Source organism: Aptenodytes patagonicus, chromosome 18 (assembly GCF_965638725.1).
Source record: "Aptenodytes patagonicus chromosome 18, bAptPat1.pri.cur, whole genome shotgun sequence".
In the NCBI taxonomy this organism is placed as follows: Eukaryota; Metazoa; Chordata; class Aves; order Sphenisciformes; family Spheniscidae; genus Aptenodytes; species Aptenodytes patagonicus.
Genome location: NC_134966.1, coordinates 8,370,302 through 8,390,758, shown reverse-complemented (window position 1 = coordinate 8,390,758; position 20,457 = coordinate 8,370,302). Strand labels below are relative to the sequence as shown.

Below are 20,457 nucleotides of genomic sequence, written 5' to 3'. Positions count from 1 at the left end.
CTGAAATGCATTTTGCTTCGTGATTATTAAAAAATTCCTTGTATTCCAATTCTGTAACTCTTACAGTAAGTAGCTGTTACTCAGAAAAATCATCCAATAAAACACAGCAAAACCAATGATGGCAGGAGAGAAGCTTGGACATAATGACAAGGGAGATCTAGGACCAGATTTAATTCTTAATGTCTCTTCTGTGGCTGTATATTTGCATTACAAACCTAGGAAGTTGGATCAGTACAGCTTCCAAATTGTCCTGTCTGCAAAAACTTGAGAGTAGCTTCCCCTGATTTATTAAGCATCGTGTTTTACTGCAAAGTGTAGGAGAGCTCCAGATTCAGCCTGAATATTTGGTTTTAGTTCCTGCCCTGCAGAGAATTTCTCCAGTGGTTCCTAAGTTTCTCATCATGCTGTCTTCCTTCCCCTCCACCCCTACCTGACCCTGCTATAGATCTCAACTGTTGTTGTACCTTGTTGATGTTTTGTCTATATTTGCTTTAACCAGATGCCCCTCTTTGCATGCAGCACTGGGACTCATCCCCTCTCTCCTATCAACAATAATTAGCCTTGTAAGACTAATGGAAGAAATCATGTCTAATTACCCTGTTCAAGGCCCAATTATGTTATTAACATTTGTGGGCTATAAGCTAATGATGAGGAGAGCCTCTCATTTGCATAGCATTAAGTTAATTGAGCTGGAAGCTATGGGGTGGATAGCAGTGATGATAGCAGGATTCTGTTACAGAATGGATAATGATGACCGGAGCAGGACGATTCACCTGACAGGTTTATTAATTAACGGCTATCTGATTACCTAAAAGAAATGGCAAGTGGCAGTCCTTCTGAAAGAAGCTGCAGTATTTTTTTAATGAAAGATGCTATATCACTGCTGATATTCTGGGGTGATTGATGGTAACGGCAGTGTAAGCTCTTTGCTGGAAGCCCACCCAAAACCCTGTGCTGGGTTACTTCCTGCCCCTGCAAAAACGTGCTGCGAAGGTCTGATGTTTCTGAATATGCCTAATTCTTACATGGCCCACGAAGTAGGGCCGTGCCAGTGAATTTGCGTGGTTGTATGAACACTGTATTTTGAAAATCCTTAATTGTTACGTAATCTGGGTGTTTTGCCCTTGGAAGAACCGGAGGATTTGATTTTGTAAAAGGTGTTTTTTCATTATGGTGTTAGGCAGGATTCTGTGTGGTGTTAGGGAGAAAATAACTATAAACATTCAGCTTTTCACATTTTCCTGGTACGTACAAACTGCGAGTGAATGTGAGTGCCCTTACCTTCAATTTACTTCTAGGTACAAACAGTTATGCAAAGTTGTTAGGCCTTTTAAGGAACAGGAATCTTTTTTATTTAAAACAGTTCTAAGAATAAAAATCCGTCTTTTTGATTAGATGTCAGGTTCTGTCTGGTTAATTCCAAACACATTGTAGTTCACAAGAGATTCAGGCAGAGTCTTGTTTGACCTGTAGTATCTTTTAGATGAAAAAAATCACTCTGTTTAAAAGTTGCCTGTGCAATCAATCCAAGGCTGAGTAACTTGCTATGCAGTTACTCGCTGTTAGAAACCCACACCTCAGTTCTGAATGTATCTGAATGTCAAATACAGTTTCCAGTCAGCAGATCTTTAGATTTTTTTCAGCTACGTTAAAGAGCCCATTGTTAAATCATGTGAACTCCAGACCTTGCCTAGTGACTAAGATACCCGGTGCATTCTGGAACAACCTTTGACCAGACTTGTCCCAGGAAAAAAGAGAACACTACAAATTTTAGCCTTTCAGAGAATGGCTTTTTATCCATTTAGGTGGCCTGATGATTAGTGTTTCAATAGTAATAGATTTGTGAAGAGTAGAGACCTATAGATAAAACACAATCAGCATTTTTTTGCTGTTGGAGAACTTATATGCACAAAGTCTCCCTGCATTCTGTGCCCGGCATTTGTTGGGTACAAAGGAGCTGAGAACATTGCCTTGATCTGATGTGGTAAAGAGGCCAAAGTTTTAGTTTACTAGATCCATACAGACATTCACAGATCACCACAGGCACTTTTGGTCAAAAGGAGAAGAGAAGAAAAATGAAAAATCGAAGATGAAGGAAGTAACCTGGGAGAATAGCTCCTGGAGCAGCTAACAGTCTGAGCTGTTTACTGGTTATGACTCGCGGCTGCCAGCGAGAATAGAGAGTCCAATCAGTTACCACTGATCGAGGGCAACTTACTCTCTGTAGCTGTGGACACCTGTGTGGCGTGGAGCAAGTGAGGGAGCAGCGTTTGTGTAACATTTACAAGGAGCATCTTCCATCTCCTTCCAGCACGTGATGGTGCAGAGCCTGATGTCCGTAGTTGTGTAGAAATTACCTAAAAAGGTTGTTCAGGAAACCTAACACAATGAATAAGTGCCTTTGCTGGAATTTAAACCCTACATCCTCCTGGTCCTCATTAGCTTTCTGTAATCACTAACCCACACAGTCAGTGTTGGATAGAAATATCTTTACTGTATAAATTAGTTTTTCTGTAAGGTGTTCTGTAGTTTGCCACAGTGCCTTGCTGTATAAAATAGACAAACACAGCATCAAGCCAAGATCTGATAGATCAGGAATTATGTATTTAATTCAGAGTTCTGTATAGAGTGCTCATAAAAGCTTGATCATGATAGAGGGGCCAATAAACATTTGGGAACATAAATATTTCTGTAGGAAATGGCTTTGTGAAACATTTAGTTGTTGAGTAATAAGAAGAACAGAGAAAATCAGAAGGGTAGAAATCTCTAGGTACTAATCTGATGGGTTATATATGTTGCAATGATAATAACGTTGAGAGAGAATTTTTATGGGACCAGTAGCAACAAATACATTGAGTCCTGCACTTTTTACTAATGTCTTCATCTTCTTGTGCTTGCCCCACTTGCTATCTCTGCTGCTCCAAAATTCAGCTTCAAACCTAGAAAAGCAGTGGATGAGACCAAAGGGTGCTGCGCTACTCCTCTGTGTGGAGATGAGGGTGTAAGGCCTCTGAATTTGCATGAGCTGAGTGTTTTGAGCAGGCAGGGCAAAGCCTTGGAGCCTCAGGCCATGATCTGTTCACTGGAGGAATGGATCAAAATCTACAGAAGGCCAGGCAGCGTTTGTTATCAGGGATGGACTGCAAGGGAAAATATAACTATGTGAGGATTTGGGGGGAAATGATGCTCTCTCTTTGTCTCTTGTTTTTCTGGGACATCCATTACTTGAGTATTTAGGCGTCAGTCCAGCCAGACAGCAGAAGGAAATATATTTTAGAAAAGCACACATCAAGAAGTATTTTAAATGGCCAAACTGTAGAACAAAACATTCTGGCAACACAGCTGGTGCTCTTGTCAGTCTGTAGACTAGAAAATAAGAAAAGAACCTGTAAGAAAAATAAAAACAACCTAGGAATAGCTAATCAGGTTAGAAGTGATGTTTTGGCTGCAAGGATTTTGAGGGCTGTAGAGAAAAATAGAATAAGATTAGAAAATATTTGTCCATCCTGTATGACAGATGTGGGAGAAGATGTAATCATTTGTTACTTCTCTTTTTTTCCTCTGAAAACAGCAGCAGCAATGAGCTGGCAGGCACAGTGAAATCCAGTTAGCAAAAGTAATGGGAGTTGAAAGTTTGACCTTTTGTGATGGAAATTTGATATGAAAAAAGGGTCTTTTGATAATTTCTCTATCCAATCAGATATGGGAGATGTCTTGATCCTGTTTGCTCATTTGCATGCTGACTGATCTCATTTGAAAACCCAATCATTCAGAAATATTGGGACGTCAACAGAAATGTTACAAGCAAGGAGCTGTTTTATCTGAAAGGTCTGCAGGATGTCATCTCTTGTTTTTCACTCCAGTGGCCTGATCTCTTCTTCATGATTCCATGTTTTTATTGGCGGGATAAGTTGAACATATTGAAATGCAAATAGCCCTTTCCACATTGAACCAAAATACAGGAGGTTTTTTCGGTATGATTGATTGTATCCAGGGCACTTCAAAAGCAACAAAGAAAATATTTGCTGCAGTGCCTCCGATTTCTTGACATTGCCAAGTTCTGACGTTCCCTGTTAGCAATCGTTGGGAGAAAGTGATTCCTGGGCCTGCGTCTCGCCTCTGCTTTTTCCCCCTGTAAGGCCCACATTGATGCAGCTGGCTGTTTCTGGGGCCAGTGCGTGAGGTCGTTCAGTTTGCCCACACACAGACACACACACAGACTCTCTCTCTCTGTGTCTCTCTCGTTATCGCAAGTGCTGAGTGTCATAAATGCATTTAATGGATTTTACCAAATTGCAGATGTGTTTAATCCAGCAATGGTATAATTCAGAGCCTACCAAGATCACATGTTGGCTTTTAACTGTGTGTGTAACTGTCCAGATGATTATCTGGCTAGTCAGATTTCAGATCCTAGGTGCTGCCCACTTAGGTGAGTTTAGGATCAACTTTATCTCCCAGACAATTTAACCTTTCTATTTTCTAGAACAGGCAATCCAATTTCCATTTTACTCAACCACGCAGTGGGTTAATGGCAAGTTTTCCTGCTGTGTAACTGGTGTCATTATCCCTTATTTTGGAGACTGCCTATTAAACTAATATCTTAAGCCAAAGTTTTGCATTATTTAACCCAGAAGCTAGGGACAGACTAACAATATATCGTAGTTCTGAATAAAGGAAATTATTTAAAACAATTCTTTTTTTGGCATACTACCTTCTTAACAGGGTCAAGCTATATGAGAAATCTTTTTTTCTTTAGTATCCCAAGATTTTTTTCCCCACCTGTTTCTCCACCTGGACAACCCCTAGCCTGCTAATCTGAGTGCTGTCCTGGGAAATGGGACGTTCAGCTCCTTCTTTCTGGGGCTTCTTAGGCTTGCTCTGTTTTTTAGAAAAAAGTAAGTATTCACTGGATGTAAGTCCCTTGCCTCCCTGGTGAACACCTGCATTGGACTGCAAAGACATTCTGCTTTTCTGGTTTGATGTAATTCTGTATACAAAACAGAACAATTCCGACAGGAGGGCAGAGATGGGTTTTCTTAGTTTAGTGTTGTGACGCTTGGCTGGGAGATGGTTCATAACTGGAATGTCAAAGTGAAGCTGGCACGTTTTGAAGAGTTATCCTGAGCACCAGCTCTTGGCTGCCCCTAACAAAACCTTTCTTAAAACTGGTGTGGTTTTGCACAAAGTTTTGCTCCTGGCGGACCAGCACACCCTCTTGTTTCTCTGGAGTGGGCCGATTTGGAGAGGGGATGTCATGCTCCGCGCTGTAGAGGGGAGCACGTGAGGGGGAGAGGCGCGTACCGGGGCGTCAGCGAGGGCGCTCCGCAGGGACTGCTTTCCAAAGCCAAATCCTGGAGGGAGTGGGTGCGAGGAAAGGGGTGAACCAAATTATAAGCTTTACATAATAGGATATCTTGAAAGTCATTTAGTTGGTGTTTGTACAACACTTGGAAACGTAAAGCTCTAAATTAGGCAGGAGGTCAAGATTTACCACAGTGTTCCTCAGGCGGGTGACAATATACCTCATTAGGGACCCATAGAAGTTCACAGTCTTCATCACTGAGCTAGAGAAATAGCATATGTGCCCAGCTTGTTCTTTATTCAATAGACTTCGGGGTCTAACCACAAGTTAGTGCATGTGTTTCTGATATTTATCTGATAGTACCTAATTTCTTCAGCAATACATGTACTTCTGTATATGGGTTGGGAATTTCATTGCTAGAACGTGCCTGTTTTTGACTGAGGACGGGAGTAACTTGACTGATAGGCCTCTTCAAATCAAGAGAATCCGTTTCATCAAATCCTGTGGCCTGTCAGCTGGGGGAGAGTGCTTTGTGAAACAGCAGAAATGGTAAATTCCCCCATTCCTTGTGTAATGAACTGAAGTTGTTGGTATGACTAGCTAGCACGACTCAGCAGCTCTCTGAATTAGACATTGAGCATTCTCCCAGATGGGAAATCAGCCTCCTTCATCTCTCATGTATTTCAGAATATCGAACCATGTAAGTTAAAACACGATGTATTATTCTTGATAACCACAGCAATCTAGCTCCTCCCTGCTGGATTTTTTTAAATATACTTCCCTCTCCACCTGCTTCTTTTGCTCCTCGGTATTAAAAAAAAATGCAGCTTAGTGTACCATTATTTTTCTCTGCGGTGAAGTCAGCATAGAATATTAGTGTCCAAAAAGTTGTAGAACAAAAGACTATCATATGTTGCACCTTTTAATCATGTAATTGCTGAGTGACATTTAACTCTGAGGCTTTAAGTTACTCCTTTGTCAGCCAGCCTTCTCCTTCTGCCCCTCTCATTCCTCCCTCCTCCCGAAGCAACCTGCTTTTGCAGAGTAGTGCTTTAACTACACTGAAGTTTGGCTGGGCTTCTACATATTACAGCAGCAACACGAAAGCAAACAATTGAAGTATTTGAGAACAATGAAATATGTATGGCTATCTGTGACAGCCCTATAAAGCAGAGCAATTAGCCGCGTAATCCGAGAAAGCCAAAGCGACCGGCAGCCCACGGTTCCCTATTAGTTAAATGCTTTTTGTACGTCCTCATCCCATCAAATCAACTAACACTTCCTTTAATTGGTTCATGAATTATACAGCTTGGCTGCATTATAATTTAATCACCAGTAAACATTCCTGGGGCCTGCTGTAAAGTGTATAGCGCTCATTAATTCCTTAATTTCAGCAGATGGAAGGGGAGATCGGATGAACGGTGGCAGTACAGAGCGCCTTGGGCAATGGAAGAAGGAAAAAAAGGTGGGGGGCCGTTTAGGTTTTTTAAGGGCTGTCAGAAACTCAATCTGTGAGCTGTCAGCAGCTTGGACCCGTTTCCCCCCGCCTCCCCCTGCCTTCACCCCACCTACTGCTGCAAGTGACTGAGGGATTCATATGGAGGCTTGTCAACCCGTCTTTAAACATCAAGCCAGCGGGTAAACCAAGCCCAATGTAAATTAATTCTTGTCTTACGGGCCCCCCTTTCTCTGTCCCCATGAATATTTCATGGCGGGCAGCATAAATATTAATTCTAATAGCTCTGCACAGTGGTTATTATTTCTGTTTTATGACAAATATTCATAAAATATTCAGGACCCTTTTTTAGAACATTTACACACTTGATTGTGAAATTTTCCAGCTTCCTGGGGACACAGTAAACATATTGGGGTTCTCTTGATGGACTTTTTTCTCTCTTAATTAATACTACGCCACATTAATATTTAATCAGATTTAGTTTTCTTTTCCCCAGAAGTGAACCCTATTACATTTGAGGATTTATTTGACAGTATTTAAACAGGGAATTTTTATTCCCTATTATGAAATTGGTTTCCTTTGACACATATATAAAATGACACATTATAATCCGTTCTTTTATTCCCTCCCCTTGCCCCAAATCATACACTTTTTTGGTGTCAGTTCTTTTATTTATTTTATTTTATACACCAAATATCCTACCAACAACAAAAGTTAGTGTTTAAATGATGGGGGTGGGGGGAGTTTAATGTAGCATTTTATAGGAACATTTAAGATTAAACATAATTTACTATAAATTTGATTCCATTTATTTAATAAGGAAGAAAAGTATAAGTTTCCTTGTTAGGAGCAGGAGGTACTAGAGAAAAGCTGCAGACAGGTAGCAAAGGTATCAGTTCTGATATGAGTTTGCTAGTGCTTAACCCTGGAGTTCTTGCTCCACTCAAGATTTGCTTTGCAGAATCTAATTATTGCAGGGGAGGGTTGCAAGCATCTAAGGAAACATGACTGCATTTGGGGAAGCGGGTTCAGGTTCCTGACCTCGGGCCTCTGGGGCTGCAGAGGCTTTCGATTATCTGAGACGGAGTTTGATTAACCTTGCGGATAGTGGAAATCGTGCCAGCCACATTACTCTAAAGCACTGCTGGCTGCCATCTTATTCTGTGATTCATAAAGCACCGCTGGAATGAACTCCGGGGGGAATGCAAAGATGCTAGAATAACAGCTGAGAGTAAGAAGGAGGCAAAGAATAAAAATGAGGGGAGAAATGTAAAGCAGTTTTGAATGGAGGTACTAATGCATCTAAGCCACTTACTGCATATGGAAAGAGTTAATATCGCCTTCTCAAAAGAAGCTTTAAAAATGCATTGAAGCCCCTAGTTTGAAAACATTTGCTCTGTATATGTGTGCCTTTCGCTGCACTTATGTAACGTTTACACAGCCGGTAGTTCTTCAGACCACTGTCGCGTGGAACGTCTCTCGCTGCCAAAAGGCCTGAGGTTCTTCGCTGGTGTAAATCTGCGTGACGCCAGTGGAGCTACTTTGCTTTATCCCAGCTCGAGATCCAGCCCATTGTTCTGTAAAACAGACAGACGGTGCTACCCGGCCGGGCTGCGCCTGTTCCCCCTGCGTAAGCTGGTGTGGCACCCGCTGAGATGCTGCTGAGATACCAGGCTGGTGGGGTGGGATCAGGAGGGACCCTGCCACCTCGGCTGTCTGGGCTGTTGGGGGCTGAGCACATCTAACTGGTGGGTGGAAAACATCTAACAGAGTCATTACTCTGCACTGCTGGTGAAGGGAAGGAACATCTGCAGCTACGAAGGATGTTGTTCATCTCGCTCCCCTGGCCAGACGCCATGTCCTGGGAATACTGCCCCACTTAGCTGCCTTTTGTAGTTATTTGACAGAAATGCATCTGTTTGAAAAGAAAGATCCAGTGTCTGGAAATAGCTTGTCATCACAAGAATCATTATAGGAGCTCAATGAGCAAAACACGTGTGCCGATTAACCTGTGTTTTAGTGTTTATGCAATGTATTTTCCCTTATAGTCAAAACCTAGAGGGTGAAATTACTTCCCAAAATAGAATCAAGCATCTTTCATCAGAAGATATCCCAGAATTTGGAAGACATCAGTGAGTAAAACCTCCCAACAGCTCCTTCCATAAATAAGAGATAAGGACCATTTCATCCTTTGCAGAGACATGCAGAAGCGGCATTTAGGGTAGGAAGTGAACTAAGATCCATGTCCAGTCAGTAGTGCAGCCTCAGAAGATCATTTGTAGTCTGGTTACCCATGGGCAAAATACCTGGTTTGAAGCTCCATTGAGAGAAACCTGAACAGGACTGGGGAAAAGGTAGATGGGATCTAGGTAACCAGTTTAATTTTTAAGAGGGGATTTGGGGATGCAGAATGTAATTATGGAATATAACGTGCTCAGGACCCTGTGGCTAGGCCCCTAGTTCTCGAGAAGAGGCTTAGCCAAGGTTTCAGGTTTAAGGTGTCTTTATACTACAGGAAACGGAGCGTTCTTCAGGGGAACTGATTGATCCAAGTCAGGTATCTCTGGCTAGAAAGTCAATAAAGACAAGATGACCTGGGTTTTAGCTGGGATTAGTCACTTGGATTCAAATCTGAACTTCCTGGTACCTGTCAGCTTGAACCACCGACTTGATTTGCCGTATTATTGTGATAATTTAATGGTGCTACCCAAGAAAAAGACCTTTTTGCAATGCAGATTTTTCTTGTATCTTGGCCAAGCCTGCCATCCCACCCCTGTCTGGCTTGTGGTCCCTGCGTGATCCAGAAGTTTGTACAGTTTTATGCATTTCTGGAAACTTTTAAAACCAAAAAACATGGTCAATTTTAACAATGGGTCTTACAGTTTAGCCAAATTCAGGACAGTTGCTATAGATGGTGCTTGTCTCTCTGCCAGTTCAGTCCATAATGCCCCCCAAGGCTTTTCCATCCTTGTGCGAGAACTGTGTTATTCCCTTCTCCGCCTGCTTTGGCTCTGTTTTATGAACCAAAGGGAGGAGCTTGCATTTGTGCCAATGATCACATAAGGATTTTACCTGTGGTAGCCTTTCAGAGAGCTACTGCATCCACACACTTCAACAGGCTCATCTCTTTTTCAGCTTTATAGCTCAATTACAAAAATGGTAGCCATTGCATTGCCAGAGCTAAGTCCTCCAGGAGAGTTATTTTCCGTGGGGAATTGTGCCATAGCATCAGATAACATTGTATTGATATCTCCATATTGAGTAAGATGTTCTGTGCCTTATGAAAGGCTCAATTTTCTAGCCTTGAATTTGACATTTTCTATTTGTCTGCCTGGAAAAGAGGGTAACTTTGTGACCCTTCCTCTCCTTTCTCTTCTTTCTCTCCTCCTTCTCCTTCCTCGCTCTTTCTATTGCTCTCTCGCCCTCTTGCTCTCTCTTTCCCATTCTCTTTCGCTCTGATTTAGCTGGGGTTCTGTCAAAGTTCTGCCAGCAAAGTTTGCTGTAACTTTGAGATCACACAGGCATCTGATCTTCACGTTCTTTTTTTTTTAAAGCAGACTGATGTGGTATGTTGTAAACTGCCAGGAGCACTTGCTAATTTAGTAGTTAATGACAGTCACAGAGAGTGTTTTTCTTGCCCCTGGAGAGGTTTTAGACACAGCTGGGGTAGATTTGCCACTATCAATTATGCACCATTTTAAACAAGAATTGGCCAGCAGGGGCCTCTTTTTTTTGCAGAGTGCAGAGCGTGAAGAATGGGAATATGGCAGCTGGTACCTGCCTACGAGGGAGAAGATATATAGGAGTCAAGAAAATAAGGGAAAGATGAATAGCTTACTATTTTTAAAGTTGCAGTTTCAACTCAAAAGTTTAAATGCTACATTAAAAATGGCCCAGTGTTGTTTGGTGTTGTATTTTTTTTTAATTCAAGCATCCTAACTTTATTGCAAGGCTTGATCTGGACCTGGTATAGACACAAGCAAGTCAGTAGTCTCTGTTTGTAAAGGCCAGCTAGGGAGCCAGGATTCTGTCTCAGATATCGCGTTGCATCACTCTTCATCCTTAAATGAAAACAAGGTATGAATTCAATTAGATTTAATGGTATAGGTCAAATTTCACAGACAATAATTTTACAAAAAGGGCTTGGCTTTGGGCTCCCCTCCACCAATGTCAATCCAGAGCAATTCCAGGTAACGGGAAATGCCAAGAATGAGAATCTGACCTAAGTAAATAGCTCGGGTCTAGAACAGTCAACACCTGGATCCATCTAGGTCAGCCTCATAAAATGGCTATGTTTAAATTACAGGACCAAAACCCGTGGAAGGCCGTGGCTTACAGGCAGAGCTTTAGTTCTCTTGAGATGTGAGGGCAGCTGGCAAGGCAGAGGAGCCATCCTGGAAGGTGACTGTCAGTTCACAGGAGGAGCGTGCCTTAATCCCTAGCACAGTGATATCAAAATTCAGGCACACAGCACTTGCTTGTCTTATGGCAACACTCGTAATTTTTCCATTATAGGTGCTTTAAGTTGGTGACATTATATGCACAAAACAAGAAAACCACCACCAAAAAAATTCTCCTGTGGACAAGTCTGAGCACTGCCAATTGTTAATAACTTGGATTAACTAGGTTGGTTGCCATCTGGAATAAATGCAGTTCAGGATTAGATGAATGCTGTTGTGTAGGTCAAAAAACCTTTTTTCACTTACTGTATGGTTGTGACACATTTTTCCAAAAATGCCATCTCATGATCAGGCGTGAAATAAAACTTCTGCCACCCATACTTTTACCTCCTCCTCTCTCTGTTTGCAAAGAGAAGGCATCAGGATGCCCTGGTGACCTCCAAGATCTTAGACAATGCTGACTGAATAGTCAGAAGCCAGAAGCGATTGGAATGCCCTTTTGGAATGCCAGGTGGCTGGTAGGAAAACAACGTTATATTCCAGCTGTTAGAGGCCTTCTGTATTTCATTGTCATCCAAAGGCGACTAGTTCTCATTTGACTAGGTACACAGTGACGGTGTCATCAACATTATTAATTTGTTGGAATTTAATCTCTCTAATGTATCTGAAAGCTGTAATAGATTAGATAAGTGATGTCAAGTGCAGTGAGGAAGAGGCAGGATTCTGACACAAGATTTTTTTTTTTTCCTTTTAACATTTGTGTTCACGGTTTTATTATCTGTGAAAGCTAGCTGACAAGACTGGACCTTCTCTCACATCCCTCTCCTGGGAGAGAGAACAAAGGAGAGAGGACAGAGCTTTGCTTACGAATCACTTGGCTTCAGTCCTGCATCTAGCAGCAATGTTGCCACGCAGTGGTAGTTAGGGGGACATTTGTCCTCAGAGACCTGTGCTGAGAGGCTCTACCGAGTTATACCCCACAGAGCGCCGATTTGTAACTGGATGCCAAAGATTTTTTGGTTGCCGCTAGGTAGGTGCTGAGCCCGTGATGCAGGCGTGAAGATTCTTGGTGCATCTCTGCCCAGCCCTCCCCGGTGCGCACCTCGCATTGCTGCTGATTGATATTATTCACCTGTTGCGGAGCTGAACTAAAAGCTTGCCAACTCTGAAAGAGAAGCTGCGCTAGATGCTAATCTAGCAGTATAATGTAGTATACTTTGATATGAGGCTGTGTTTCCTTGCCTCCCCGTCTACCAATTCTGATGACATCTGTTTCATATTTCCCCTTGATAGAAGTTGTGACACATTACAACATACAAGGCCTGGCTGATTCCTAAAGCGAGCTTTACAGAGGATGCATTTATGTGAAAAAAATTGCACTCGGTATGTGAAAGGGGCCAAGCTCTGCTTGGAGATGAACCCAGTACTTGTAGGGAGTTGTTCCAGTTCCTGCTCTAAATGCTGGATCAAGGTGGTGGATGCAGCCCTCTATCTTACGAGGATTTCCAAGAGGAATCCAACAAACAAGTTACCTGGACAGTTGAAGGGTCAAGTTTGTTATGTGATCAGAGTCATAGCAGCCTGAGAGAGGGACACGGGCGAAATGTTGCTCAGAAATACCTTGAGGAGCTGAAGGAGATGTATCATATACCCAAGGCTAACACTTCACCGAGAGTGCATACATGTAAACAGGCTTTACTCATGTGAGTAAGCCTCCTGGGACTGCATAATAGACTGTGTGTGGTATGTGTCTGCTTCAAAATGATAATAAAGCTTTCTAATTGGAAGTATTTTAAGTCTAGACGGTAGTTCTGTCAGTGGTTTTCCCCTTCATCTTTTTTTCCTGCTTCTGAACGATTTTAAACTGACAGCCCTGGGGAGTGTTGTTTTCTCTTATCTATAGGAGATGTACAGTATGGCAGGGTAAGGCATCCCACCTTCCACTGGAAGGACCATTGGGTTAGGAGTTTGTGCTGTTGTATAGTATATTCTGTGTGTGCCGTTATACAATGCACATAGGGAAAAAAAATCCGTATTAGCAGGGCTGTCTATACTCTCCCACATCTTCCCCCTACACTCTTCTTTAATAGTGACACCAGGCTGGATAATAAGAAGCATCTTGTATAAAAAAGAAGGGAATCTCAGACAAGGCTTTCAGAGTTCATTTTGTTGGCAGCTTTTTAAGTGGAGTTTTTTAGGCTCTTCTCTTTCAAATACCATAATACTTTTTGAGTTAGTAACTATGAATTACAACAAGCTTTCTTGATATGCCAGGTTATAATCCTTTAGTGGTTTTGTTTATTTCAGAATATAGTAGGAAGCCGTATCAATTATCATGCCTGTATAAATGTTGTTCCTCTCTACTAGAATATTCATCTTGAGACATATCATCAGATGTTACCTGTTCTGACAATCACGTTTTTGTGCCATTGTTGGGCAACCGAAACAAAGAAAAACAAAATGTTAAGAGTGTAAGGGATAAAAGAGTGTTGAAACTGTTGTTCTTTTCCTGTCTTTGGAATCTCCGAGATCTTGAATGTTTTATTCCTGGCTGTTATTTTGTTACCACAGTGTGACTAGAAGTCATTATCTGTAAACATTTGAAAAGAGAGATGATTTTCATAACTTTAAATCCTACAAAGGATTCTAGTAATCTGCTATGTGCATGCCAAGGTAAAGCTCAGCCTTTCATCTGGTCTGATCCCACCCAGTCAGTGTAAAATGTTCCTTTGGTGAATGTCTAAAGCATACGGTGTCTTTTGTGAGAGGCAGACAAAAACGAAAATAGGAAGCCTGGCCTTGAAGGCAGCAGCGGGAGAAGGTGTATTATAAAGAAGGATGTATTTACAGCCTTCAGGCCGTGCTCGGGTGGTAAAAGCTTGTTTTTGTAAGTTTTCAAAGGAAGCCTTATTTTTTATTTTGTTCTGAATTAATCATCGAATGTGATCTTTGTCCAGATCTGCTTTAGTCTCCAGTAGCTGGGGGACAGGGGACTCACGTCTGCTCATTCTCAGCAGTTTGTTGACAATTTTCTGCTGAAGAGCTTTTGAACTAGAATATAAAATTAACAGACCATTACAATGAACCAAAATGCCAAGGAGGAGTCAATGTGAGATGGGCCCAACAGTTTATACACAACAGTGTCATGTGACTGGGGTCAATAGTGGTGTATATTGTTTTCTGGTTCTGCATCCTCGATTCAAATCAGGGCTTTTGTGTAACCTGTATGAAATGAGTTGGCAAGTCCCACTCCACCCTCTGGTGAAAAGCTGTCCATAGCACCGAATCCACACCACTGACACTGAGGGTCTGACTTTTTAAGACGCTGAAAAACTATGTCTTGTTTAGACTCAATGGGAATTGCAGATTTTGATCTTAAAATCAAGCATTAATATTTCCTCTTTAGCAGTCTCAACAGCAAGGCTGATTGTCGAGTGGGTTATGCCATACTGAGCTGCCTTCCGTGCCCTGGTGCTGTTCTCTGCAGGTCAATGCTAATGGAAGGGACAGGGAATTGTCAGCGTCATAATGCGGCACATGTTAAGTCTTATTACTCATTCTGCTTTTAAGGATGCAGGACGGGAGTGGGAGACAGGAGGACTCACGCTGTGGGGCTGTGTGGGGAGACAAGGGCAAAAGAAGTGGAAGTGGACTAAGAGGAAGATCCCTTTCATGGGCACTGAGTCGCGCAGTGCTGTTATTAGGGAGGAATGCGTAATACTGGCAGGCAAGCTCTTTTTCTGTCCTTGACAGGAACAGCAGCAATTTTTTATTTACCTTTTGCAGCATGTCATTGTGATTGTACTTGCTAGTTGGGTTGAGAAGCTGGATCCAGAGGAAGTTCAGAGGTAACTGCTGGTTTGTGAGCAAGCTGTGGCAGACTCTGAGATAGGCTCGTGCTGTAATTCAGTCGCCGGTGTCCACACTGTGTTGTCCGTTAAGCCCTGTCAGCGCACACAGCACCACGCATACTGTGTGTCAAAGAGCTGCTGCCTTGATGAGCTTGGAGACTAAACAAGATGTGAGGAGAACCGGAGAAGAGAGGTCCTGTGCATATGCTAATGTTTTCTGATGCTGCAGTTTTGAGTGGTACTGTCACTTCCACGTTTGTGTGTGCCGTTCGTTTGGGTAAGGATTAACGCATACTCTGAAGGTCACGAGTGATGTTCTCAGGATGTTAATGCACTTAATTGTTATGTTCTCCATAGGGTATTTTTCTTTAATCTCCCCTATGAATCCATCATGGAACGGCTGTCTCAACGGAGGATTGATCCCGTCACTGGGGAAAGGTTAGCACTCATGTCTGATGTTTAACATTTTTCAAGACTGCCAGTGAGATGAAAGCACCAGATAGACTTCATAGAAATCTAAGGAAACTCAGGAATATTGTACTCTTGCTTAGGGACTCCTTAAAAGAAAAGTTAAAACTTTCATAGCTACTCGAGTACCAACCCACCCTGTTCTCAGAATAGGGCATTTTAAAATCTTGGAGCCTGAAATCTACAGTAGCAAGGTAACTAAATTGGTTGGTAAGATAACGCTGAGGGAAGATGTCTGAAACCTAGCCTAAATGCAGATGGTTTTGAGACGTTCCCATGGGAATTCTGAAGGCTTCCCGACTGGGGAAAATGGAAAACTTGCTGCATTTTACTTCCCCAAGCTCCCGTGATGGTTCTGTCTGCTGTGAGATATTAACATGTTTCCTGCTCAGTAGAGCAAACTCAGATATCTGAGTCACTGAGTGACTGTAAGATTGGGTTCTCAAATGTGGCAGTTCATCTCACCGGCAGTCACAGCACCTTGTTTCACCAGTGACCTTCAGGTTTACTGTCTTCTCCACCCGTGTTTTTCGGGGAACAAGTAACAATGAAATATCTTCCTAAATACCTGCTGGAATTGGCGTGTATTTGCAATTTCACTTGTGCTCTGTTTTTATGATTCCCCCACTTACATTTTAAACCAGTATTTTATTTTTCCAATGGTTAAATGCATCCTATTGAATCAAAGACAAATACTGAACCCTCAGAGATTAAGGCCATAAATACTGAGCTTGTCCCAAAGTGATACATGATTATTCAGACATCTCACGCGAGGTGCAACATTAACTTGTGACAGCAACAGTGATTTGCTGTAACTGTTCTCTTTGTTTTAGTAATAAGTGATGCAGTTGTTCAGAAGAAATGAACAGTTTGAAGCAAATCATTCACACATCTTTGCATTTCTTATCATTAGGATTAGCCTGTTCAGTATCTGCTCCAGTTAACACGCTTCCTTCTTCCAAACTCTGGGCTTCATTCCTTCCAAATTCATTGTGAATTGAATTGTTTTAGTTGCTGTAGCTAATCCTCGGCGTTATGTTAAACCTGCACCGCTGGCTACAGTGCAGTGAAGAGGGTGGCCTTCAGCTGTGCTCTAAATAATTCTGATGTGGAATGAACTCTGTGTCCACATCACTGTACCAGCTGGAGCTGTAACGCAGTTCTGTGCAGAGACACGGAGACTCTGCTTCTCTCCTCGGTTTTGTATCTATCCCAACAGTTTCAGAAAATTTAAAATACTAGATAAACTGGTTTTGTGTTAGGGCACAGGAGACATTTACTCAGAAGTAGAATTACCGTGGCAGGAAATCTAAATACATGTTTGCAAAAGAGCTTTTAGCGATCGTTGGGAGCCTTTGGCAATGCAGAAACATTGTCAGAATTCTTTTTGGTGTCAGCTGCCTGGGCAGACTGAGCTGGACTGCGGCACTGCTACAGGACTCTGGTGATGAAAATCCTCTGTCTTGCTGAAGCCTGCTGACTAGTTGAGCGAACCTACAACTGTGAATTCAGGGAAGCCAAGTTCTGGCACTTTGGAAATTAGAAATAACCAAAACCTACCTCAGAGTGAATTAATCTCTTTTTATCTTCAGCTACTATAAAAAGATGTTAGCAATTCTATTCTACCTGGTATCCGCCCAGAAATAGAGACCGAGGTAGAGTATTTGTGTCTTCTTAACTTCTTCCAGTGATCTTTAGCAAACACAGTATTAACCCTACTTGTAGTGGCTTATCAAGAGGAGGCATACCTGTCTTTCAAGCTCGAGCTTGCGGTGATTTGGAGACACTGTCGAGCAAGGGCTGTGCTTCCGCTACCCTCCGGCCGTTTGCTGGAAGCACTCAGCCACATGCCTGCTAATAGGAAATACTTCCAAAAGTTAATATTGATGATCCCAGCCCTGTTGCTGCACTTTTGAATCTCGGCAGGAAAGTCCCCGATGTCTGAGAGCCTTAAACACACTTGAAGTCACAGGCCCTTCAGCAATGCCAGGACACAGGGCTATGTTTGGGCTCACTGGTTCAATGCAGAGAAAGCACTCAAAGTTTGGCAGCTTTTTCCTGACTAGTGTCCAGCATTAGCATAACAGTAAACCACAGCAAAGATTTTTAACAGATGCTAAGGTTTGCGGTTACACTTTTTGAGATGCTTTTTTTAAGATAGGAATCAAAGATTACAAGTAAAACATGTTACTTTGGGATTGGGTCTGGAACAGATCTGGAAATGCTTCTGAACCCGGAGCACTGGGCACGTAACAGGGATTTCTCCACACCTTGTCTGAAGTATATAAACACTAGCAGCACACTCTCTGTGTCACCTCAAGAGAAACTCTTGGCTTTTGAGTATCCAGGATTCTTGGGAGCAGGAACGACAGATTACTTGCTCTGAAATTTCCAATCATTGTTTTAAAACCCCAACCTAGAGTAGAAAGAGGCACTTCCAAGGAACTGTGATAGGCAAAAACATGGAGTATCGTAGGAAATGGCCGCTGTGTCCTCAACTTGAGCTGAAGCAGTGGCATTTGTATCTCATCTCCAGATACCACACTGCATTCAGACCAGCACCCACACCGGAGATCCAAGCCCGTCTCAGGCAGAACCCTAGAGACAAGGAAGAAAATATTGAGAAGCGCGTGGACACCTATTACAGGAATGTCAAGGAACTGGAGGATTTTTATGAAGATGCCTTTTATGTCAATGCTGACCAAGACCCTCATGTTGTCTTTGAGTTTATAGAAAGCTGTATCATTAAGCCCCTTCCATGCAAAAAATTAAAAAGCTTATGATTAATAAGGATGATTTCTGGAACTTTTAAACTTTTATGGATTTTAAAAATCTGGATTTTAAACTTTTCCCTGTAATGTTTGCAGTCCGGTCCCTGAAGTGGCAGGTTATCACAAGTGGAGAGGAAGTCTGCCAAGCTCTGTTAAATTTGAAGCTCACCAAGGCTGAGTGAAGTACAGGGAGTGAGAAATTGTGCTTTAGGGGAAATTTTTTCGGCTTTTGTTTTGTGATCCAAGGTATGAAGCACTGTGGCTGGGGAAGTTCCTGTGTTTAATTCAAGTATCTTTTTCTGATTCTCTGATTCAGTGAATAGTAGTTTTGTCTTAACTATGTAATACCATGAAGCCAATTTGGAGTATTAAAGCTGTTAGATGTGTTTGTGTCTTAATTCACTCAGTGCTCTCCACCAAAACTACACACGCAGTACCTGTCTACCTCACTGTCACACTCTGCTGCAAGCAAACACAAAAGCAAATAGAAAAATGAAGCTTGCAGCTCTGCAGTGCACTTCCCCAAAGACAACTGCAGTGCTCTGAGGCCAGGGCGCAGAGGTTTTTTACTCCCTTGTTAACTCAGATTGCTTAAAAAGTTCTGCCAAAACACTCTGCAGACGCACCGGCCGTCCCCATCACCCTGTTCTGCAATCCAACCCCACGGCCGGGCAGAAAGACTCGGAACAACTGGGAAAAATATCCAGAGCCATAGAAAACTGGTTGCAGGTTCCTCACTTTCAGAACCCAATTAAGGACATAACGAGCTGCAGGAGCAGATAGGTTACTAAATCCTGCTTCCCTCAGGGAGCTAGGCTCCCAGCCTGTGGCTGTCCTGACTGAGCTGCGGCTGGGCAGGTTGGTGCCCATTTTTTTTTTTTGCTCCGGCTGGATCTGGCTGCAGTACGTGCTCAGGTAAGTCTTTCTTAATGGGAAAATCCTTGATGAAAAGCACAGCACTCTGTTAGCTAGCTCAGACTCTGGCTGTGGAAATGCACATCCTTAACGCTCTAAGGAAGGGGCGTGATTTGCTGTTGTGATTCAGGGAGCACTGAGTTTGATGCCTCTATTATGTCTCCCTCTATTTCTCCCTTGTGTACGAGTGTGAATTCCCCTTGACCAGGCGACGGGGAGGAGTTTCAACTTTCTCCTGGAAGCCTGTGTGTCTGGGAAGCTGCAGGAGGCACGTGCCTTGTCCTTTCAGAGAGGACAGGCCTCCAGGAGCCTTTTGGTTTTAGATGACTTCTCTGGTCCTGTTACTGTAAATAAGTTTGGGTCTTTGTTGCTGCCTTTGATCGTGCGTGTCTAGGTCTGTGTGGAGTGCTGTAGGGAAGTACGTGCCAAATTCCTTCCTCATACCTGTAGAGTAAATCCAGGTGGGAAGACCCTGGTTACCCAGATGGCTATGGGGACGTTGTGTGATTTTGGGAGAGTTTAAGGTCAGAATTTGCAATACCTTTGGGGGGGTTTGGTGAATGGGAATCGGACTTTCCAGCCTTGAGGGCAGCTTTAAAAATCTCGAAATAAATGTCTTTGAAATCTAAGAAAGCCAAATCCTCTGGCACCAGCAACACAAGCCGAGTCCTCTGTGCCGTTTGCGCCGAGAAATTCCGGCTCATAGCGCGGGGCTGAGGCAGTGGCTGCTCCCACGGCACAGGGCCCAACTGCAAACCCTCGTGTAAAGCTGGGCAAGGGCATTTGTAACAGTTCTACCTGTTACAAATGTGCTGCGTGGTAACCTACTCGGGCAGCTGGGTTTTATGCTATTGCTATAAAGATATGCTGTAGCATTCATGCATAATTGGGAGCCTTTCTATTAATAATACATGGGAAGCTCATCTTGCTAATATCACCTTCATCTGAGTGTTCCTACTAAATATTTTGATAGATGAAATGGATAGAGAGTGTATTTAAATACTGTTTGTACTGCAGCTAGGGTACAAAAGGGACAGTGCATCTTTAATTAGACAGGTACATCTGCTTAATTAATTTAGCTGTAAAGCCCTTTTTCCTCTTCATTCTTTCATCTATATGCGGATGCTATATTAGTTCCGCTCTGCTGGTTCCATAGAAACTGAGCAAAAGAGCTCGTCTCATTGAGATGCGCTCGGCATGTCTGGGTACGGAGTCTCAGGTCAATGGTCAACCCCCAAGGGTTTGCAGCAGGCCTGAAGTGCAGAACGTAAGGGTTAGCAGAACATGCTAATAC

The 20,457-nt window shown here is 42.7% G+C and overlaps 1 protein-coding gene across 5 annotated transcripts in view; it reads left to right on the top strand.

Annotated features, from left to right (window-relative positions):
* The window catches only part of AK8 (adenylate kinase 8), a 71,558-nt gene extending 52,924 nt beyond the window's left edge, over nucleotides 1–18,634 (top strand). For 4 of the 5 annotated variants that reach the window (XM_076355541.1, XM_076355542.1, XM_076355544.1 and 1 more), the window contains 2 exons: nucleotides 15,367–15,447; nucleotides 18,014–18,634. In XM_076355541.1, coding sequence (XP_076211656.1) covers nucleotides 15,367–15,447; nucleotides 18,014–18,260 — 328 coding nt within the window. In that variant the 3' untranslated portion in view covers nucleotides 18,261–18,634. The remainder of the gene's footprint in view (nucleotides 1–15,366; nucleotides 15,448–18,013) is intronic. The other variant, XM_076355543.1, reaches the window with a different exon arrangement.
* The last annotated feature ends 1,823 nt before the right edge of the window (nucleotides 18,635–20,457 follow it).